At 34.8% G+C, this 25262-nt stretch overlaps 1 protein-coding gene across 3 annotated transcripts in view; it reads right to left on the bottom strand.

The window, feature by feature from the left end:
• AHI1 (Abelson helper integration site 1) overlaps positions 1 to 25262 on the bottom strand; it is a 209378-nt gene that overhangs the window by 134170 nt on the left and 49946 nt on the right. For all 3 annotated transcript variants that reach the window (XM_025383909.1, XM_025383908.1, XM_025383910.1), the window contains 7 exons: positions 21948 to 22080; positions 17758 to 17881; positions 12546 to 12775; positions 10730 to 10836; positions 9085 to 9203; positions 7539 to 7669; positions 6082 to 6222 (listed from right to left, as the gene is read on the bottom strand). In XM_025383909.1, coding sequence (XP_025239694.1) covers positions 6082 to 6222; positions 7539 to 7669; positions 9085 to 9203; positions 10730 to 10836; positions 12546 to 12775; positions 17758 to 17881; positions 21948 to 22080 — 985 coding nt within the window. The remainder of the gene's footprint in view (positions 1 to 6081; positions 6223 to 7538; positions 7670 to 9084; positions 9204 to 10729; positions 10837 to 12545; positions 12776 to 17757; positions 17882 to 21947; positions 22081 to 25262) is intronic.

Here is a 25262-nt window from a genome sequence, read left to right on the forward strand (position 1 = left end):
CTGGCCTAATTTCAATACTGTGTCTCAGAGAAGAGGGAGGCCTGAAGAGAGGGAGAGAGATGGGAGAATGGCTGGTGGGTGGGGCAGTCAGAACACTTACAACATTTATCAATTAAGTTTGCCATCATATATGGGTACAGTTTGTGGTGCCCCAAAGCAATTACAACTGTAACATCAAAGAGCACTCATCACAGATCACCATAACAGATACAATAATGAAAAGGTTTGAAATATTTTGAGAATTATGAAAATGTGACAGAGACACACAAAGTGAGCACACAATGTTGGAAAATGGCACCAACAGACTCGCTTAACATAGAATTGCCACAAAACTTCAATTTGTAGAAAACGCAATATCTATGAAGCATAATAAAGCAAAGACCAGTAAAACGAGGTACGCCTGTATTTATGCTTCATGCCTCATTTTATAGTTTCATTTTATCCTTTGATAAAAATATTGATATAAGATAGAATAGATGCTATTCTAATTATACAAGTGGGAAAAAAAAACAGGTGCAGAAAGGTAAATCATCTGACCAGGGTCAAACGGAGAGTGGCAGTATTTTGTCTAGAATGCCAGCGCTCTCTTACTCCAGTCTTTGTTGTTGTCTATTTTACATCGTATCATTCATGCATTACTGCAATTAAAAACACCGCTGTAAGCATTTTAACAAATGCCTTAAAGAGGAATTCAGGGCTCTGGTTTATGCTCAATACTATCAAATTGACTAAATTTTCCATATGTTTTGAGTTCTTGAATGACATAAACTCTCAAATCAAAGTACCTATTATGTGAATAATATTAAAATAGGTACTTCAGCATATAACCAAGAAATAGGTAGTTTTGGCATGTCTTAAAATGTGGCATTTCTATCTTTTAATTTCTCCTACCAGGCTAAAAATAAATGTTTAAAATTCTGCCCTACTATTAGTTATATTTTAATGATAAAATCTCATATGATAATTATAATATCTGAATGTGCTTTTGAATTATTCGTATTAGAAATGAATGCCATATAGAATATTGAAATCAAATGTATTTCTACATTTGTAGATATACTGTATGTACATGGTATTACAAATAAATACATACGAATAGCTATCTCCAATATAGAAAACCACTACATTGTACCTATATTGTACATAAAACTGTGGGTATTAAATTTATTTCTACTAGACATTATCTTATTTCAAGAATATTGTAAAAGGAGTTATATTAAAATGTAATGAGGCCAGGCATGGTGGCTCACGCCTGTAATCCCAGCACTTTGGGAGACTAGGGTGAGCGGATCACTTGAGACCAGGCGTAGGCTCGTCTCAAACATGGCAAAACCCTGTCTCTACAAAAAATACACACAAGAAATTAACGAGTATCCTGTGGTCCCAGCTACTAGGGAGGCTGAGGTTGGAGGACCGCTTGAGCCCAGGAGGTTGAGGCTGCAGTGAGCTGCGATTATGCTACTGCACTCCAGCCTGGGTGACAGAGCGGAGACCTTGTCTCAAGAAAAAAAAAAATTAATGCTATATACTAAAGAATATTTGTATTTTAAACAACTATATTAAGAACATAATGGCTTATTACACCATAATTATGTTACTCCTCAAATTTTTATTTTTTTATGTATGTATGTATGTATGTATGTACATATGTATGTATGTAGAGATGAGGTCTCACGTTGCTCAGTTTGGTCTCAAACTCCTGGCCTCAAGCGATCCTCCTGCCTCAGCCTCCCAAAGTGCTGAGATTACAGGTGTGAGCCACCACACCCAGCCACCTCCCACATTTTTAAAGAAGTGAACTATTAATAATACTAGCTAAGCAAACTTCCTTTCTTAAGGGGGTACTCCTAAATGCTGAAATTGAAAACCAACAACACATTTTACCATAGGAATATTTAGCTATCTTTTAAATTTACTTCATGATCAGGAAATGCAAAGACTAAATAAGTGCCTAAGACAGATAGCTTAATACATTAAGAACATGGACTCTGGAGTCAGCTTAGAACCAAATGGTGGCTTTACTACTGTGTTACTTTAGGAAAATTATTGTTTTCTCTGTGCCTCCGTTTCATCATCTGCAAAATGAAGATAATAATGGGACCTACACTGAAGAGTTTTAGAAGGATGGTATGAGATAATGGATGTAAAATGCTCCTAAGCGTGGGAGACACATTAAATGCTTGATAAATATGAGCTACTACTACCACTGTGATTAGCCCCAAATTTACTAACTCATGATGCCTCTCAGTATACATTTTTATAAAATTTAAGGGAAAAATGCTATTCTACAGGATTTGTAATTGTTAATCCCAACATTTATTCGTTTATTGCATATTAGTAATAAGACAGGTACTATGTTAGACACATGGCATTATAAATACCACATGCTTCTAGGCAATGAGCCAGTTAAATAACAAATTTTATAGGAAACTAAAGGTACATGTTGCCCTGAACTCTGGTAAAATGTGTCACAATATAAAAAATGTTTGTTAATAATGACAATGTAGGCTATCATTAATTAACATGAAATGTATTAATAAAATCATGTCAGTAGCAGAAACTGCTTTTTGGTTTAAATTTCTTTTACAGATGTAATCAACTAACTAGGAAGTACAAAGGACTAGAAAAAAGAATGGTAATCTGAGTCTGATTCCTGCGTTTCATAGCACAGCTCAACTTGACACACAATAGGTGCTTAATAAAGATTTGTCTTGTCTAAGATACTACGACTACAAAGCACTCCAGAGTTAATACTGGTTCAGAGGAGACATTGCCATCTAGTGAAAAATCAGCCTTATTACGTAGAATTATCAAATAATGTTGAGAACTTCCCAAATTAGACTTGACTCCACTGAAAACACTACATGCGTATTTATTATGTGTCAGTATTCTGGGTAGGTACTAGTAGGAAAAAGATGAACAAGCTTCCATCTTTGCTTCTTACAAAGTATAGAAAATACAAGGAAACTACATACTCCACAGAGAAACATAGAAAAAACTGTACTGTAGGAAAAACAAGGTTTGATTATTAGACATTTAGAAACTAATATTTCAAGAAATGTGCTGAAAAGGAAATTTAGTATAGCAAATGAGAGCATGGACTCCAGGAGCAAACTGCATTGATTTAAAGCCATGGCCCCTGTAAAGTGAGGATAACAGCCCCTATGTCACAAGATTATTGCAGAAACTTAAAAACAGTACCAGGAACAAAGAAAATGCTATGGAAGTATTAACCAAAATTATTATTAAATTTAGAACAATATCCTAGAGACCGAGGTGAATAAATATTGATTAATAACAAAACATTAACTGAAGTCTAGCTTCATGAATTTAATTCAGTAGAAGCCGTTTCTCTGACTAGTGCTCTGTTATTATGGGAATCCTAAAAGTACATTATTTGTGGTACCCTGTGACTAAATTTTGTATTACTGGATGATTAACCCTTTCAACATCAGGCAAATAAAACTGCCTTCTGAAAGTAAAAATCATATTTCTTACCAAAAAAAGCAAAAAGTCAGTAGAATGAAAGACCCGAAAGACCACAACCTGAACATATGTTTACCAGGGAAAGATGCTTGCTAACTCTTCACAGATTTTGCTAGAACTGAAAGATGGATGATACATTTAGTTACCACTGTGGTCTCATTCACAGCTTGTTTAGCTTATAAAAAAAATAAGCTTGCTCCATTTTCCTTGAAAATTATCTGATAATTTTTTAAAACACCACTTAAAAATCTCTGAAGTCTTTTGTGTTTTTTTGAATTTTATACTTTTAAAATATTTATGTAAAGCCATATGTAAACTTTATTTTCAAACAAAACATTATGAGCAAAATATTCCTGTATTAAAAAATAAAATAGACAAAACTCTAATAGGTCAGTAATAAACATTACACTTTTCTTCTGGATCTATACCATTCACAAGAACTCTGCTAAATCTTAGATGTCTTAAGATTACTTAACTTCTTCCTAAGCTTCCTCTTTTTAAAAATAGCAACAAGTTGGGAGAATGTGTTGAAACATTTTTGAGTTTTAATTTGTTTGTAAAGGTGTGTTTGCATATCAAAAATTGTGTTTGTGATATATTGCACAAATAATTTTAATTTAATGTGCCTATTATTTGAATATTTTAATTTCTAAAATGCTCATGGAAATCCTTCCTCTTGCACATTAAGATAGTGTGGAAATAACATTATGTTTTTAATTTTATGCATTTATACTCTAATAAATTGACCTGGAAAGAAACATACTTTAATAAATAAAAGACTGACCAACAGAGTAAAAGAGAGGAGAAAAAAACTCTTCAACTCCTTTCTACGTAGAGATGTTTATCAGCATATTAAAACAGAAATTCTTACATATAGTCAAGTGTATACTGGTTGGATAAGCATAATAACCCATTTTATCTTTTGTTTCAATACTGTGCTTATCAATTTACCTAGTACTTTCACAGTCATGGTCTCACAGTATCTTCACAAATACCTCTCTTAGGTAGGACAGGTACTAGTACTGTAGTACCTTTTAATAGATACGAAAATGGAGCTTCAGGAAAGACGCTTGTGCAAGGTCACTAGAGGAAGAGAATAGAGCCTAAACCCCGTTTTTTTGGACTCCTAAAATGCTTAGCTCTTTCTACTACTATGCCTCTAGAATGGCCTTCCATGCTTATTGCCTAAAAACCAAATTGGCAAACCTAACTATCCTGGGCTAATCTGATGATAAAATCCTCTGTCAGTGACAAAAAATAAATTGCTTGAAGAAAAGATAGAGTGGAACTTTAATGTGTATGTGTAGTGAAAATTTCAAAGGCATAAAAAGCAAATTAGAAATTGAATGAAGACTATTGTAAAATCTCTTAAGAGTCTGAGGAAATAACTGTGCTGCCTATTTCCTGTATAACAGTTCCAAATATAAAGTACTTTGGTATAACTCTTCATTTATGTGAAGATTTAGAGTGGGTACAAAGAGAGAACTGTTTCAGGATACATGTTGAAACTAGACACCAGATTTGGACATTGAATGATTTGAGGAATCCATCTGTTTTTTCCTATAATCAGGCAGTGCTTATTTTTGCTAACGTCTGCTTGTAACAGTAAATGGTACTGTGTTGGTTGACAATTCCACCATTAGTAATAGTGTTCTATAAATCTGAGTATGTGTTGCAGAAATGATTTCTTCTCTATAAAGTTCTTTAAAATAAGATTAAATCTTGATTTTACAATAAATTATGCTAGAAAACATTTTTTTCTAGCATAATTCACCCAGGAAGGCATAATATAATCCATACTGTGATCAAAAACTTCAGATTTATAACTTAATTGCCTAACAACTTAGTATTGGTTGTCACAACCATTAATCAATTCAATCTATATTAACTTAATACACTTAGCTTTCCATAAGCAAATCAAAGAAACTAACGAAGACTTTTCATTTTTGTACAAGAATATATGAAGAAAACAGAAATGCAATTTTGAGAATGACAGCACTAATAGTATAATATAGAAGAGTGGAATTCTAATTTCAGGACAGAAATTAAAGAAATATATGAAAACCAGCATAAATTCAAAGAATTATTAAAATACCATACTGTCCCTGAAAAATAAGGTATCCAAACTTTTTATTTCCTTATTATTTCTCAGAATGTTAGAATAGTGTAATTGCAGACCTGAAAGACATTAGATTTCTAATTCCAGGTGATGTTTTCACTGACATGTGATTTTCCCCCTACTTTTTATGTTAAGAAACTCTCAAAACTACAACTTATTAAAACTATATGCTTTAGTTAAGAACATAGGATAAAAATATTAACTCAATAGTCAACCGAAAACATTAAAGATCTGTATTTCCTAAGTGTTATTTACCTCTTAAATTTAGTTAACATATTCCAAATAATTTTTAGGTAAATTCTATTTATTTAAATTGATTTACAAAGAAACTGGTGGCTAGCTTTCTGTGATTCCAACGGAAGGGCACAATTGTTAGGTGTACTTTGATCAGTATTTAAATGGCAGACAGATTCCTGGTTTAGTCTAAATGTAAATGTTACTCTAAAAATTCTTTACTTACCAAGTGGTGGACTTACCGTGGAAATCATAAATATACAGAAGAATTGGCTCATTTTGCCCAAATGCACAGAATGCAACCATATTTTCAAATGGATGATAAGAAATGTCTCGAACAGGTGACTTGAACGGCAAGTCAGAATACATGGCTACTTGTTCTCCTAAATAAAAAGAGAAATTAAAAAATGTTTATCAGAGCATATCTATATCAGATAAATCTTGTTACAAGATTATTCTGCCATTTATTAGAAAATATAGTAATGCTCATATTATTTATGTGAAAACCTCAAATATTTAAAAATGTTTGAGTAACAATGTATGAAATTATCTTTATTTTACATTTCCTTGACCCTCCTCTTTCTACTTTCTAACTCTTCAATGAGGTTTTCAAGGCACAAAAGAAAGACAAAGGGCACAGAAGGAAGTAGAGAGGTATATGACTCTGAGATTGGACAGAGCTAAGCAAACTCCAAATGACAGAGAACTCTGGGTAGAACTATGGGAGAAATTACAGGACTCTAAAACTAAAGAAACTCTAGTTGGGTGAGTTTTGGTGAAGGATTAACTTTTCCATTTTTTTTTTTTTTTCCCCAGATGCTGTTTGAGGTACCCATTTGCTTGAAAGATACTTATGACTCTGGCCTAAAAGATGTCTAAAGCAGAGATCTGTGGAACGCAGGAAAATCAGTCAGGAATCAAAAAGTAAAGAATCTAGGTTCATTTATTGAAGGTGAGGGAGACAACGCTACTGAATTGATGCTAAAGCATCAAAACACGGTATAGGAAACATTCAAACAAAAGCCTAAGTTAGCTGACTAGTCAAAATGCCTAACAGAAAGAATACAAAAATAAACAAGGAAAAAATCAAATACTGTTCATTAAAGAAATTTTAAAGTTAGTTTTATGAAATTCTCTCAATTTCTTATTAAAAACATTCATGTAGCTTTAGATTTTCTTTTGAAAAGCAAAGGTGAGGTACAAATGAGCTTCCCAATATAATTGTTTATTGGAAAAAAACTGAATTGCAGTAATTCAGGTAACTTGCTATTTAAGTTTCAGATATCAAAACTATCACAGGTATGTTTCTGTTACTAATGAAAATATATTATAGATGTTTAACAATTTGTCTACCTAATCATATTCCAAATTCAGCTTGTAACATTTTGTACTTTGTGTTAGTCTCCATTAAATGATTTACTAAGATCAGCAATGTCTCATAGGCCATGAAAGAACAAACCTTGAATTATAATGTGAAATTCTAAATCCATAAAGATATTAAAGCAATAGAGAACAAAATTTAATACAAGTTTAGGCTGTAGCGAAGTTCCTCTGAAGGCTTTCTAATCTTAAAAAACATAATTGAAAACCCGAAAGCAGAATTTCCTTGAAAATTATTCCATAAAAATGGTAGAATTTTCACACTTCTTCAAAGCCCTGTACCTCCCCAAACGATTTTTAAAGTTCAATAAATACTCACCTGTTTCTGGGTTCCAAACATACACTATACCATCCTCACTTCCAGCAAACAGAAAAGTCCCACATGGAGTCAAAGTACTATGAATCTTCTCCCGATAATTTGCTGCTCCTACAAATTTCCTTGCTACTAATCTACAAGCAGAAAAGATGTTACAAATGTAACTGTCTTAATCATGTAAATGACTGGTGGTATAATATTTTCTCTTAAATACTTAATTTCCATTCAACAAACATTTTTTGAGAATCTGTCATATGGGAGACATTCTATAATATAATGGATGCAGAATAAAGGAGAGCTAGTCCCAAGAGCCCAGGGAGTTTATAATTTAGCAAGAGAGGAGAAACATGTCAATGTAAAATAGAAGGCGGATGTAGAACGTACTGCAAAAGACAAACAGAAAAGTTCTTTTCTTTTTTTTTTTTTTTTTTTGAGACGAAGTCTCGCTCTGTCGCCCAGGCTGGAGTGCTGTGGCCGGATCTCAGCTCACTGCAAGCTCCGCCTCCCGGGTTCACGCCATTCTCCTGCCTCAGCCTCCTGAGTAGCTGGGACCACAGGCGCCCGCCACCTCGCCCGGCTAGTTTTTTGTATTTTTTTAGTAGAGGCGGGGTTTCACCGTATTAGCCAGGATGGTCTCGATCTCCTGACCTCGTGATCCGCCTGTCTCGGCCTCCCAAAGTGCTGGGATTACAGGCTTGAGCCACCGCGCCCCAAACTTGGACAAGAGAAATTAATTCTAGCTACGGAGAAAGAGAGACTATGGATAGTATTTGAGCTGGTTACTAAAATAATGGATAGAATTTTTATATTCATATAGTCTTCTATCTGATGAATTTTAAAAATAATACAAGGAATATTTGATCTCTGAAAAAAATTAGATAAAACATATTATTAAACCATCTGCTAAATATGGTACATAGTCTTCCATATTTTTGCACTCACGAAAAAATAGTAAACACCATTTCAGCACATACTTTGTGCCAGGTAGGCACTATTACCATCTCTAACACCAAACAAAAATGCACTAGAAGTCCATGCTGATTTTCCCAGAACGCTGCTTCTACCTTTTACAGGAAGAATATTTCCCTACGTTCACCATTATTTGGAAATAAAGGAAAAAAACAAGGATGTATAAATCACAAGCCCTGCCTTGTTGTTATATCATATTATACTAATGCTGTAACAGTATCATAGTGATAATATCAGTATCAATCAATATCATTGTTGAAGGTAGAAGTTTCTCTTTTTTTAATTGTGAAAATAAAAGCAACTAACTACATTTCAGCCTCAGAACTATTCACATTTTGGGCTGGATAATTGTTTTAGGGAGACTGTCCTATGGGCTGTAGGATGCTTAGCAATATTTTTGATCTCTACTCATTAGATACTAGAAGTAACATAAAAAAAAAATCTCCAGATACTGCCACACATTCCTTGGTGAGTGTGGGGACACTGCCTAGTTGAGAACCACTACCGAATTTTATATATATAATTTAATTCATTACTTATTCTGTGAGTACTTATCCTGTCAATACTGAAATATACTTACATCCGGAGATCCATAATTCTCAAAGTACTGTCTTTGGTATGAATTAACAAACGTTTTCCATTGGGATGAACCTCCAAATAACTTATTGGAATCCCCTTAAACTCAGTTTCTTTAATTTCCTAAAATGATAAAAAAAAAAATACTACTAATGAAAAGTTTATCTAATGTTAAACGTTTTTGGGGGTACAAAATTAATCTTAAAATATCTTTTCCAATTCTGCAGTATAGGATGCTTTATAATTGTTAGCAAAAGGATTCTGAGTAACTTCAGTTTAGGGTTGAAAATAAAGCTGATGAACTGTATTTTTGTGTTGTTATGCAATGTGTAAATGCACATTTAATTATTATGTGTTTTTGTAGTATGTTCACTTTCCCAAAATTTAGTCAATCCCAAACAAGAAGCACTTCCAACAAACACATCTTGTAACATTAAATTTTTTGTTTAAAATCATGTAAGAAGCTTCCAATTTTTATAAATTCAAAACCACATGTAGAATTAATTTTCAAGTTTCTATTCTTATTTAGATAAGAATTTCTAACAACAGATGAAATGCTTTTTCAACAGATCTGACAGACTCAATGGATTTAACTAAAATTCATGAAAATTATTTTTCACTTAGGGTGTCTTTTTTCAACTACTGTCATTATTAAGAAAAATTGAAGAAAAAGGTATAATATGTTAGGCAGAAACTGGATCAATTTATATAAAACAAATTCAAGTTTAATGATTCATTTGTATTTTTAAATACAAAGTAAAAAATGTACACTAACAAAATTGCTTTACAAGCTGTCTTAAAAACACTCCAGCCCCCAATGAAAGAACTTATTCATTTGTTTCCATTTAGCAAATTTCAAATGAAATAATTATTGTGATTAAATGACAGACTTTCATAATAATTACATAACTCTGAAAGACACCAGTGTTGACAAAGCACTGAGAACACTGTTTTTTAGAGATGTTATTGGACCAAGGAAAAAGGATATAACAGAAAATATAAATTATTACTTATCGATGGTAATATAACATACATCTCATTTTAGCATAAATGTCACCCAATGGATTACTGAATGCCACAGTGCAAATGGGATATAAAAAAGTGAAACTAACATCTGGCCGAAATTTTAAAAATCTTCACTAAGTCATTACATCATCAATCAGCCACCAGGAGGGTGTGCTAATTAATTATAGATAAATGACTAAGAAAAAGTGTTGGTCGGGCACGGTGGCTCAAGCCTGTAATCCCAGCACTTTGGGAGGCCGAGACGGGCAGATCACGAGGTCAGGAGATCGAGACCATCCTGGCCAACACGGTGAAACCCCGTCTCTACTAAAAAATACAAAAAACTAGCCGGGTGAGGTGGCGGGTGCCTGTAGTCCCAGCTACTCGGGAGGCTGAGGCAGGAGAATGGCGTGAACCCAGGAGGAGGAGCTTGCAGTGAGCTGAGATCCGGCCACTGCACTCCAGCTTGGGTGACAGAGCAAGACTCCGTCTCAAAGAAAAAAAAAAAAAAAAAAGAAAAAGAAAAAGTGTTAATTTTTTGAAATGAGAGAACAGAATGTCCTGACATCCTATCTTAAAGTCATGTGACTGGAGTTTTCCAACTTCTTTAATTAAATCCCATAATATAAAATATGATTTTATACCTTATTTATAGTCCAGTGGCACACTGAATGTTCCAAATCATTAACCTTGACATAGGTATTCCAAACAACAATCACCCCTGTACAGTCTCCTGAATACATATGATGACCTATTTAAAAAACAAGATTACTCACTTATGAATGTCCCAGAGTTAGAAACAAATAATAGGAGACTGGGGGAAACCATACCCCAGTAAAACAGTCAAAGAATTGAAGGGCTATTAAAAGGTATTTCAGTTTAAAAAAGTCAAAAATCAAAATGCAACTCACAAACAAACCCCAATTATCTTTAAATGAATTCTTTACTCTTTTAAATTATTTTTGATGACTTATTTCCCTTTGTCACTTACCTGAATTTAACTACAAAAAGAAATGAGCCTCTCAGTACATGTGTATATGGCTCATATTCCAAAGCCAAATAATTTGAACCATCCTACATGTAACATTATTTCTCACTTTATTAACCTATAAATCTGTTTTGGAGTCCTAGAAAAATACCTATATTCTAATACATAGTGTTAGCATAATACCTGAGACCCAGTAGAAACTCATTAAATGATCAGGAAATGAATGAAATAATAAATAACAGGTATTCCAATTTAACATCAATTCTTTGGAGTCAAATCATCTTAAAGTTGACAGACCTCAGAAAGTTCAACTTCATACCCACTCAGGAATATCTCAACCACCACCACTAACAGATGGCTGTTCAGCAACTGTGAATTCAGTATTTTACAAAACAGCTATTCAATTGGTGAACTGCTTCCTGTATTAAAATATTCTTTGTAATTCTGAACGAAGAAAATCTACCTTCTACAGCTTTGGCCCACCTCTACCCATTGGAGTAAAATGGACCAATTTCCTTTTTTTTCTTTTTTGCACATTTGGGTATCTTACGGCCAAATAGTTGAAGAAAGTCTTTATGTCTCTTTTACAATCTGAACTACTGCTATTATGACAGAGTTAGTTTTCAGATACCTTTCTTTCCTGAATATGTTCTAAATTTATTAACATCCCTACAGCTGAACTGAGTAAATCAGCAGTATTATCCTTTTGATCTGGATCCCATGCCAATTAATTATAGTGACAGCCTACATGCCTAGTCTCTGAAATTATGTAAAAAGTGACTATTTAATAGATATAATAAATTTCTTTATTCTTTCAGGTAATAAAATGATTTATGTTTTACATCTTTAAGACATACTACATTATTCTTTTTTTTGAGACAGAGTCTCACTCTGTCACCCAGGCTGGAGTGCAGTAGCGCAATTCAGCTCACTGCAACCTCTACCTCCCAGGTTCAAAGCGATTCTCCTGCCTCAGCCTCCCAAGCAGCTGGGACTACAGGCACCCAGCACCACACCCAGCTAATTTTTTGTATTTTTAGTAGAGATGGTGTTTCACCATGTTAGCCAGGATGGTCTTGATCTCCGGACCTCGTGATCAACCCATCTTGGCCTCCCAAAGTGTTGGGATTACAGGCATGAGCCACAGCGCCCAGCCACTATATTATTCTTACTTTAAATAATCGCAAATTTCCCTTCTATATGTTTGCAAATTTTAAGGTTCTTGAAAGAAAGTAAGAATGATAATCACCAGTCCAAAGAAATATATTTATGCAATTTTAAATGTTTAAGAGTAACTTAAAAATTACAAACAGAACTCCTTCAATGTCAAATCTATCATATGACCTGCAAAACAAGCATACACCTAAATATGCACAATCATCAGTACATAACCCTCTCAAGCCTCGATAACTATTATTCTGGTAAAAAAAATTCTTCACATAGCTGGTCTTCATTCATAGTCTCTGACATACCTTCAGTATCAAAACAAAGTGAGTTGATAAAACTTTTGTGAACGTCAAACTGTCGGACCAACATGGCAGAATCCTCTCTCGTCTCAACTTTCCATATCCGTATCATGGAATCATAGCATCCTGTAACTACCAGCTCTCTTACAGCTGGATGGAATTTAGCCGTGTAAACAAAAGAAGGATGAGGTAAAACTTTGAAAGTATTTGTATTGTTTATTTCATTTTTCCATATCCTGGAAAAGGATAAGAAGTTACATATTGCTTCTGAAAAGCTGAAGTGTCTTTTAACAGTTTTTCTAAGAACCAACATAGCCAATGAACCTTAAGTAAGCAACTGACAACAGCCAATGATAAACTAAGTTTTAAAACAATGAAAAATATGATGATGATCTCATATTTGATGACTGGAATTTTCACATTATGACAAAGTTATTTGTTATAGTTATCATCCAGCATATTATATCCACTAATTGTAATCTATACTATAAAATTAATAACTGTTTTTTAAACCTACCTATTTTGCCATTGGTTAAACACACATTGAACAGTTGGTAAAATATCGCATTTAGTACAATATGCATAAAAAATATACAGGGAGAAACTTTAATGATTTCCCATTTACATTGTGTACACCACTTTTACAAAATCTTTATTAATGGGGGTTTAGAGAATAGCATAGTCTATTAACTTTTATATTTGTAATTTCAAAGCCTAGATAGTAAAAATGAAAATCTCAAAGATTTAAAAGAGATACTAAAATTATTATATTTTGAATTCTCAAGTAAAATAAGATTAAAATAACTATGACATTTTGATAGAAAAGACTATCCTACATTAAGCACGTCCTTTTTGTTTAACACTCATTATCCTGTCCTCTAAATAATGGCTATTTAAAAAAAATTAAGATTCTAATCACTGCGACAGTCTTGACAAATGAGTAAATCCCTAAGGGTTAATCTGTTAGATACTCTGCATCTCTAGCAATGTATAAAACTAGGTGAACTCTACCAATATACAGGTGCTATATAAGTGTGAAGCACTGGTTTTTAAAATATATTTGGTTATCAAAATTAGAAGAACATATTAATTTTAAATATGGGATTTGTATTCATCCTTTTAATCACTGCTTGAAAACTAAAGCAAAGTAAGTCTGTTACAAGATTACTGATAAGAGAAAAAAAAAAACAGTTTCTATTCAAGAATAATATTCTATGAGTTTCCTCAGCAGCTGCTTACAATATAGGATATGATCTTCAATTACTAAGAATCCAAACTAATAATAGAGGAAGTGAAAGAACATGTTTTCAAGTAAAAATAAAGCACATGAATCAATTGCACAAACATTTTTTACCACAGTATATTTTCAATAAGCATATTTATATGAAATATGATGCCTATTAGAAAAATAAAACCACTAATTTTGGGAAAATATTAAAAAGATAAAAGATAAAAAACACAGTTGTTTGGCAAGAAATCTTAGTAGCATTATTTAAAATACTATATAACAGGCAGAAATGAAGCAAATACATCTTCAAAACAGCTCAATATAATTAGACATAATATTTTAAAAAAAAAGTAAAGCTTTTTGTGTAAAAACTGAACTGGAATCAATGATGGCTTCTGTTACCCAGGCCATGGGAGAATCTGACATTCAAAGGAATATATAAATGGGCTTGGGGGAAAAAAATCAGACTAGATAATAGAAAACAAAGAAACACAAACTTGTAAAGACTGAATGAACGCACATAAAAATTACTAGATTTGGGAAAGAAAAAACATACCACAGTTAAGCCGTATGTTTGGGAAAAGGGAATAGTGGGGACATGTAGGCCTGTTTGGGAGCCATTATACATGGAAAAGTCTTTCTGACTGTATTAGGCGTTGTTGATTTGAGAAAAACAGATTATTCTGGGGATAACTAAATAAGGGTGTTTAAGATAAACCCATATGGCAGAGAGCTAACCAAGTGGGAAATACTTAGGAGACACTGACAATAATATGTGTCAGGGATCCTCAGGAATAAAGAAGGCGAAGACATGGACAGAAATCCACACTTCTGCCACTTGTGAGCATTTGCAATTCTAATTCTCTTTCTTTGGACAACAGCTCATTTATTACAAGTATTCCTTACCTCTCTCAAAAATCTCCTTGCCGTTTTGATGCTAGCCACAATGCTTCTCTTTTCACTCAGTTAATGCTTTCACAATACTATTTTAATGATGTAAATAGTCCTAAATTAATATCAGTTTTAAAGATAAATAAGGAAAAAATGTGTGCTTTAGTATAATATACTACGTATTGTGTGCAGAAACCCAAGATAGCTTCAAGGAATAACAGAAGTTGAGCTGGATTGTAACTAATAACTACAAACCTATGAGAGTTCACAAAAGGCATTTAATTTTTGTTGAACGAATGAGTTAGTCAGCAAGGGTAGGAGAAGGTCATTTAGGTATAGGAAAAGTAGGTAAGTTTCAAAGGGCAGGAAGATGCCAAAGAAGATAAGATGCTAGGGTGTTTCAAAAGATTACATGGGTGAAGCAAAGGGTATGGGGAAGGGCATGAGAGAAGAATGTTAGGTCAATGAGGAACATGCCTGTTAGGCCATGCTAAGGAACTGGAAAATTTTTCAAGGGGCAATGGGTAAAGTCTTCTAAAAAATTAAGGCATTATGAAAGATAGTTACGGAAAGATAATTTTAGCACAGCAGAGACAGAGGACTTAGAGACTGAACACTGAGGTCAACAGCAAAATAGGGCTTGAATTAAAGCAAACGCAATAGAGAGGATGTGACAAAATTGTGAGCCTTTTAGGAGGGAGAATTGGCAGACTTTAGTGCTAGTTAGATGTGAAATAAGTGATGGGAAAGAAAGAAGAGATGAACACTACTCTGAGTTTTCAGCTTGGGAGATGGTGGATAAGGATGCCATTAAAATATATGTAAGAGAATTAAAGGAGGAAAACAAAATTTAAAGAGATCAGTAAGTTTGGTTTTGGATTTGAGGTGGCAATGGGCCATTTAAATGGAAACGTGTAATAGGAAGTCAAATTCATAAAAAAAGTTGTGCGCTAGAAGTAATTAGCATATCAGTGAGAGTCAAAGCCGGGGAAGGTAAGAGAAACTAGGATAAGCATATAAAACCAAGAGATGATCAAGTAAAGGATCCTGGGGATAAAACATATAGACAATCGGCAGAAGAAAATGAAACAGAGAAAGAGAATGGATAGAACTGGTCAGAGTAATAAAAAGAGAAGAGAAGAGGTTGTCAATGAAAACCATGAATTCAAAATATTTCAAGACTGGTCAATAATCAATTACTACAGTGAAGGCAAGCATAGCAGGAGTTAAACTGGCCAAATGGATTTAAAAATAGCAAGAAACTGCCAACCTCTTGAAGAAAGAAGTTTATGTAGCATGGTGGGAAAGAAAGCCAGAATAACTGGGCTGAAGTAAAGACAGTATGTGTAGAATGCTTCTGATAGTGGAGAAAGAGAAAAGTAATGGGCTAGTCTAGAAGGCAGGAAGAATTAAAAATGATGTTTTTAAGATAAGGCCATTTGAGCATATTTCTTTTTTTTTTTTTTTTGAGACAGAGTCTCAATCTGTTGCCCAGGCTGGAGTGCAATGGCGCAATCTCGGCTCACTGCAACCTCCACCTCCCGGTTCAAGTAATTCTCTTGCCTCAGCCTCCCAAGTAGCTGGGACTACAGATGTGCACCACCACACCCGGCTTATTTTTGTATTTTTAGTAGAGACAGGGTTTCGCCATGTTGGCCAGGCTGATCTTGAACTCCTGACCTCCACTGATCTGCCCACCTTGGCTTCCCAAAGTGCTGGGATTATAGGCATGAGCCACTGCACCCAGCCCATTTGAGCCTATTTCTAAGATGAGAGGACACAATCAATAGAGGGAAAGATGTTCATCAGACTAGTAGATGTAATACAAATTTTCAGGGACTGAGATTAAAAGTACAGGTCAAATAGCCTTTAAAAAGTCAGTCTCATGCCTCTTTGTTAAGAGATGGACAGAGATTAAAAATGGACATATCTATGGATATTAGGAGGGAAATCAGAGGGAAATAGATGAAGTTCATGTCTGACTAAATTTCATCTAAACTGAAGATAGTCATCTAATGAAATGGGAAGACTGTGATTTACTGTAGAGAATGTTCATGGTAAGTTTGGATCTGCTGCCAGAGGAATGAGAAAAGGAAGCTAAGTAAAGTAAAAGGATTCCTCAGCAGAGATGACAGCTTAGGTGATGTTAAAATCCAAAGTCACCCCTCAGCAAAGTTAAATATTTTTCTCTAGTATGGCCTGGCATTAGACAGAATGGCTGTGCTAAAAGAACAGATCAGATAGGTTCTTGAGGATATTGTCAAAAGGGAGTAATAGAATGTTCCCAGCATGACCAAGAAGGAAGTCAACTGTTACTCATTCTCGTCTTTTTCATTTAAATAAAAACTAACCAATAATGATAACATCTTGATTAGACATTTTATACAGAAAAGGAGGTTGGCAAGATCAGTAGAAGTGGTCGAAACACTGAAAGGAAAACGAACTGTTAAGAGAGAAGGCAGAAGTAAATGACAATGAATTCAGCATGGATCTCAACAGCTTACATGTCAGTTACAAGGTAGAGCAAGCAACTAAAAAAAGTATAAATGAAACTTTAAAAGTTCGCTTTTAAAATGTTTTTGTGATATTTATCAAATTGAAAAGGGATAAATTATTTTTAAGATTGACATTCTGAAAAATGCAAATGTTTAACCAATCTATAAAAATCTTAAAATGTAATGTACATATTTATTTCCTCTACTGTGATGTACTGAGCACCACTGGATTCTAGCCTCTGCATATCCAGCCAACAGTGAAGACAGTATCCCTGCCACCAAGAGCTTATGCTCTAGGAAAAATCTCAGGTGTTTAATAACCCCTAACCTCATCTTGAAGCATTAATTAGTTTACATAATGATCATTTAAAGATGGTGTGGACTAGAAATATTATATACTACATAAATAAAAGACATTTAAGAAAAATGTCTTTAAAAAGTATTACTGTAATTTATGGAATCAGTCTGCATGATGCATATTTATGACAGTCCCTTCATAGGTAAAATATGACTGGAGCATAAGAGTAGTTACATCACTTTATATTCTCTTTGCTTTTCTTGATGGCAAATAGTATGCACATAAGTACTTCTCAAGGATACTAACCTGGCAGTGCCATCAGATGATGAAGTAAGGATGTAGCGATCATCTTTTGACCAGGAAAGATCATAAATGATATTGAGGTGGCCACACAATTCTCTCATGAAACGTCCAGAAGGAATTTCATATACTAATGAAAATATTTAGAAATTAGTAGGTTTCCAGACAGAAATTCTTAATCCAATAATATACAAATACATAATTTAATATTTAGACATAAGCAGTCTATAACAAAATTATAACCAAAGATACGTGCAGCATAACGAAAATTTCAAAATTTACTTAAGAATAGTTTTTCATTTGCTTTACATAAAAATTCACATGCAAAATTATGAGTTATAATTTTGCTACAATTTTCAATTTTTTCATCTCTTTAAAGAAATCCCCTAAGAATCTTTAATAATAAATTTATCAGTTGAATAATAATATTTACATTGCAATTCACTTAAAATATTCTATAATTTGGGCTTTCATTATTATTTTACCTGAAAATCAACTAAATGCCAACCAAAAATTTAATTATTTGAAGTAATGAGAAATTTAAATTGTGCTATTGTCAAAAGTAAATTTTAATACTAAAATGAACAGAGATAGTAATCAGGGATAGTATGGGAATTAACGACGACTCAATCAGACACAAAAAGCACTGTGGTACTTTACTATATGTTTAAACATACAATGAAATCTAAGACAATAACACAGAAAAACAAAGTTTCCAAGTCTCTGCTTCCATCTAGTGGTAAAAATCAATTGCCCTTTAAAATACTTAGCAGTTCAGAAATAACAGCAGTCCCCACTTATGTGCAGTTTCACTTTCTGTGATTTCAGTTACCAGCAGTCGACCATGGTCTGAAAATATTAAGTGGAAAATTCCAGAAACAAATAATTCCTAAGTTTTAAAATGCACATCATTCTGAGTAGTGCTATGAAATCTCGTGCCATCTAGCTCCATCTGTCCAGGATGTGAATTATCCTGTGTCCAATGTATCCATGCTACAGATGCTAACTGTCTATCAGAAACTTAGTAGCTGTCTCAGTTATCAGACTGGTTGTCACCCAGTGCTTTTGTTCAAGTTACCCTTATTTTACTTAATGGCCCCAAAGTGCAAGAGTAATAATGTTAGCAATTGGCATTTGCCAAAGGGAAACCATAAAGTACTTCCTTTGAGTGAAAAGGTGAAAGTTCTTGATTTAAAAAGGAAAGAAAAAAAGTGTATGTTGAAGTTGCTAGGATCTACAGTAAAAATCTATCTGTGAAATTGTGAAGAACAAAAAAGAGGTTTGTGCTAGTTTTGCTGTCACATCTCAAATGACAAAAGTAATGGCCCTTAGTGCATGGTAAGTACTTTGTTAAGATGGAAAAGATATAAATCTGTGGGTGGAAAGCATGAGCAGACGTGTTTCTACTGATGGCAATCGGGTTCAGCACTACTTGAGGTTTCAGGCTTCCACTGAGGGTCTTGGAACATATTCCCTACGGAAAAAGAGGGACTACTGTACTTGCGGAATAGCAAAATAAGAGTCTTAAAAAAATCTCCTCCCCATAGAAGCAGCATAAAACACTGGCAAAAACTGGCAAAAATCAACATTTTCAGAACTCTGAAAATTAAGTAAAGCTTACAAAGATTTGAAGAGTATTTAAGAAAAATGGCTGAATTTGGTAAGAACATTGAGCTTTATTATGGTGTTTTAACTTGCCATGTTCTCATTCCTGTCTCAAACTTTAAAGGAATCTTAAAAACCAATAAAAATCAGGAGATTAACAGCCACTGGGTGGGGCAGAACAGGTCTGATGCTCCCTAAAAGCCCCATCCCCAAAGACTTCTTACTATGTGGCAGTCTGGCCCTCCAGGAAAGATCCACTCTCAGGGCCTGCCTTTATTTGACCTGGCTCACAGCATGCTCTGGGAGAACAGCCCTAACCTTAAGGTGCATGTCACAACCACCCATGGCATCATTTAATATCACAGCTGCCTGAGGCATTGATACTAAGTGAGGCTAAGAAGACGCTCACCAAAGAACTTAAAATAAAAACAAAAAACAAAACAAAACAAAACAAAAAACTGGGAATGAGATGTCCATAGGGGACACTGATAAGCTCCAAAATATTCCTGGGTATCTAGAAGGATTCCCATGCATGTATGTGAAGGCAATATGCACAACCAAGAAAGACCTAAGAGTCTTTACCTCTTACTCGGGCTGACCTGAAGTGGCTCAGCACAAACAGAAAGTAAAGCTAAAGCAGAGCTGTAGATTGCCTATTGAAGCATTGAAGGTATACCCCAACACACACAGAGTCCCTTGGCAAAGACCAGTAGACTCATCCACTCAGGTATTTAAAAATCGCAATCTGACCACTAACTTAACCGAGCACAGACATCAACGGCCACACATGACAGAGAGTAAAGACTACAGAATTAGTCCAAAATCACAAAGCTAACTGCAAAAATAAATCCTGGGTGGGTGTGAGGGGAGAAACGGGGGGATCTGATTTCCAGAGCTGCCACACTGTATTATTAAAACATCCAGTTTTCAACACAAAATTATGAGAAATGGAAAAAACAGGAAAGAGTGGCCCACACACAGGGGAAAAAAGTAGTCTACATAGAAACTAAGGAAGCCCAGACCCTGGGCTTTCTCAACAAAGACTTTTAATCTACTGTTATAAATATATTAAAAGATCTAAAGAAAACCAGGTCTAAAGAATTAAAGTGTGAAAAGGATTTCTCACCAAAAAACAGAGTATCAATAAAGAGACAGATATGATTTTTTTAAAAAAAAAGACTACCTAGAAATTTTACAGTTGAAAAGTACAATAACTGAAATAAATAATTCACTAGAGGGGCTCAACAGCAGATCTAAACTGAAAGAATTACTAAATTTGACAATAGGTCAACTGAGATTATCCCGTCTGAAAAAAGCAGAAAAAGAATGAAGAAAAACAGAAAAGTTTCAGAGACTTGTGGGACACTACCAAGAGTACCAACACAGGCATAATGGGACTCCCAGAAGAAGAAAGAGAAAAGGGCCAAACAGAACATTTCAAGAAAGAACGACTGAACACTTCTCAAATTCGTGAAAAACATTGATCTGCACATACAACAAGTTAAAGGAATTTCAAGTAGACACATCATAATCAAATAGTCAAAAACCAAAGACAAATATTCCTCTTCCTCCTCTATTTTTGATATTTAAGCAATATCTCAATCTACATAGCATTTTAAGCAGGTTTATTTAAGCATAAATAAGATATTTATCACAGAAGCTCTTAAAACATAAAATCAGAATAAAATAATTCTTTCACTATGCAAAAGAAATAAATTACTATTAATAACTTAGGAGCATTTCCTAAGAACCTTTTTACCCTCTACATATGGGCTTTTGATGAATTTTAAAAATAGCATAGTGGTAATCAAATGACATAAGTGATTTTTTATTTTTAAAATTTATTACTATTTCATGGGGAGCAATATCTACTTAATAAATGCCCACCAAGTCAATTATGAGTCCCTGATGACAAAAAGGGAATCAACCAATAGCAAACTGTGCTAAGCTGAGAAAAGTTCAGTAAGACCTAGTGTTTAGGGCAGATGCCCACAAGGAGCTGGCTACTTCTGCAGAGGAGAGCTGGTTTTACTATTGAGGCAGAAGTAAACAAGAGTATTTAATGCTTCTAAGTCTATATGTTAATGCTCACTTTAAAAAGTCTCTAAAGCTACAGAAATAATTGCTTGGCCTCTCTGCTGACTTCCCTACCATAATGAGAAGTTTTCTTCTAGGTACTCTTGAGTCAATTATTTGTATTCCACTAAACAGCAAATTTGGGGGCTTTTGTAACTCACATCATCACTGCTATCAACTAACCACACTGGACTCATGTTCCCCAGGAGATGTATTAATCTTTGTTTCCAAATTTCTATATTTAAAATGCAAAATGTTTACAAAAATCCTCCTGCATGTTTTAAAAATAAATTTACCATCTTTCATTTGATCATTCTCATTCTACTTCTGAACACTTATTGTATAGAAAAGCGTAAAATTATTATAAAAGAACTTTCTTTACTTGAAGAAATCTGTTCTCTTTAATTGAGTAGTACAGGGGATTACTCAAGTTAAGATTTCCACAAATTTAAAAAACTAAAGAACGTCCTCCATGCAGACTACAACCAGATTAAACAGGTAGGATTATTACTCACAAATAATTGGATATCCATCCCGGCTGGCACAAGCTGCTGCTAATATCCTTCCATTGTGGGAGAAATCAAGACAAAAACATCCTCGTTCTCCTGCATTCAGTGAGAAGAGGTGTTTGTTTGGGATACGGCAAGCCTAAAAAAACATACATTTAAAAAATAATAAATTAGAAAACATTAAAATGCAAAGGCTAGTTTTTAATTTCAATTACTGTAGTTTTTTTTAAGTCCTTTTATGACACAGAGAAAGGGAAAAACAAGTATACAGAACGCTGAAAAACCATAGTAAATTACTTTGCAAAAAGAGAATGAGTGCCTATGAAATTTTTAAAGTGGATTTGTTCTTCATGTTTAACTAGTACTTAATTCACCTAAATATGAATAGAAAAATTTCAATATCTGATACTCTAAAGCTGTTGCTGCCACATTGCCTCTATATAGGTACTAAAAGAATGTATGTCACAGCCTTATTCTTATTAGTGACAGCACTAATAGGTCACTTTTGTTAAAGTCACAAGCTTTTTTCAAGACCACAAGTACCTATGGGGCCTAGCTTAAGCCAGAATGTATGAATGCCCATTCTCTCTTTGCGTATCTTAAAATAATCACCTTTTGTGGCTGCCTTCCAAAATGTATTTTCAAAGTAATCAATCGGCCCTTATTGGTCTCTCATTCATTAGTACAATTTCTTCAAAATTTTAATGTTTTCACTCTCTTCTACCAGATGAAGCCCAAATTTTCTGGCTATTAATATATACTGTAGAAAATATCAGTTACGTTTATTTATCCTAATTCTATCTCTTCCAACCTTCAGTGAGCCTTAGTTCTTCTGTTTCTTATAATTCAAAAAGTTGAATTAAACATACACTGGGCTCTTACTATATGCCATGAAAGTTGTACTTTATTACAAATGTCTTTCAATATATTCATCACAGCCATCCTATGAGTAGCTATTACTAGCTAAGAGTAACCATTATTAGCTCTACATGGCTAAGAAGGATTATTCAAAGGGTCAAGCCTAGCTTAATGGACTACTCAAAGACTGTTACTTCAAGGGCATGCTTTCTAGACAGGTACCAGGTTTTTCACAAATAGTACCAAGATCTGGCAGTACCTCGGGAGACAGCATTACAACCAGCTACTAGGAATGTGAAAAATTCAAAAGAATTTGTTACGGCCGGGCGCAGTGGCTCAAGCCTGTAATCCCAGCACTTTGGGAGGCCAAGACGGGCGGATCACGAGGTCAGGAGATCGAGACCATCCCGGCTAACACGGTGAAACCCAGTCTCTACTAAAAAAATACAAAAAAAAAACTAGCCGGGCGAGGTGGCGGGCGCCTGTAGTCCCAGCTACTCAGGAGGCTGAGGCAGGAGAATGGCGTGAACCCGGGAGGCGGAGCTTGCAGTAAGCTGAGATCCGGCCACTGCACTCCAGCCTGGGCGACAGCGCGAGACTCCGTCTCAAAAAAAAAAAAAAAAAAAAAAGAATTTGTTAAGTGTCAATCATGTACCAGACTCCATGCTACCCATTTTCTCTCTGCATCCTCCATCCGCATAATTAAGAAAAGGGAAAGGAGTGTAACAAGGAACAAAAACTGAAAGAAATGTCATGAGGCTTTATAACCACTTGCTGCTGCTCCTAGAGTAGGAAGCGTAGTTAAGGAAAACTCTGTGCCCAGTCAACTAGGCTGAAAATGAAAACACTGAAGCCACTGTCATGTTCTTTGTATTCCCAGGGTTTGACACTATGCCCTATCCAGAACAGACACTCCAATAAAGGTCCTCAAAAGCCTTGACTCTTTCCCCTCGTTTACTACCTTGTCAGTCACTAAATCATGCTCGTTCTTACTTTCTGTCTCTGGTATTCATTAGACCCTCATCAACTCACACATCAATGACTGCCATCTAATTCTGATGTTACTACTTCAAGATCTCCCCATGCCACTGCCCGCATTAATTCATCCTCAAATACAACTGTTATTTTTCTCATCACCTGAAAACCTTCCATTATTCCTCACATCCCTCACAATCAAGTATTAGGCTACCATTTGAGACACTCCACAATGTGGGCCCAAGGCAGTACACTACTTTATCTCCTCTTTTACAAACTCCGGTTTCCAACCAGCCAAGCTTTTGAGTGCCTAATGAATACAACAGGTCCTTTCCCACTTATTTGCAACTTTGCCTTCATATGAAATACCCTTCCTTATCCCTCCTTCACTCACCCCTACCTTGGGCATCCTAGCCAATCTCAAGCTCCACTGCTGAATGAGCCCTTTTCCCACCACTGTAGTTCAGTCTTCAGATCTGCAATTCTCAAATGTTTTTAGTTTCGAGATGCTTTACATTCTTGAACATTTTTTTCAGAGGCTATTTGGAGTTTTCATAAAAATAAAGAAAATAAATGCTAACTTTAAATGTCTAGCTTAATAAAATCTAGATTTTCATAACTACTTCCGCTGTCTTGTGATATCACATGTTACTTAGCCTCTAGAAAATGCTAGTGCATACTTGTAAGAGAATGAATCTGAAAGAGACTAGTAACACCTTAGAATCATTATGAAAAGAAGTTGACTTCAAGAACCCCCTGAAAGGGACTCAGAACTCCCAGAGGTCTCCAAACTACATTTTGAGAACTGCTGATCTGTACAATCATCTTTATACCTACATTTCCTCATTTCCTCAAGACTTCTCTAAAGCCTATCTGAAAATAAACAACACTGTAACTGCTTTCTTTTCCCACCTAACCTGGAAGTTCACCAAGGGCAAAATCTAAGTGTTAATCTCTCCATATTATTATGCTTGAAGTATTCTTTTTTTTTTTTTTTTTGAGACTGAGTCTCGCTCTGTCGCCCGGGCTAGAGTGCAGTGGCCGGATCTCAGCTCACTGCAAACTCCGCCTCCCGGGTTTAGCCATTCTCCTGCCTCAGCCTCCCGAGTAGCTGGGACTACAGGCACCCGCCACCTCACCCGGCTAGTTTTTTGTATTTTTTAGTAGAGACGGGGTTTCACCGTGTTAGCCAGGATGGTCTCGATCTCCTGATCTCGTGATCCGCCCGTCTTGGCCTCCCAAAGTGCTGGGATTACAGGCTTGAGCCACCGCGCCCGGCCTATGCTTGAAGTATTCTAACTCAAAGTGATTTTAAAATGTATCTGTAAAATCGGCCTCAAAAAGAAAGTCAAATGTGATGTAAAATACAGAAAATGAAGATGACTAAATAACAATAGTCAGTTCTTATTTCTACATTAGATGTTTGAATAAATTAAGATCTTGAATACATTTCATCTGGTAGTAGCTCATATGCATAAAATAAACCAC

This window comes from Theropithecus gelada, chromosome 4 (assembly GCF_003255815.1).
Source record: "Theropithecus gelada isolate Dixy chromosome 4, Tgel_1.0, whole genome shotgun sequence".
NCBI lineage: Eukaryota > Metazoa > Chordata > Mammalia > Primates > Cercopithecidae > Theropithecus > Theropithecus gelada.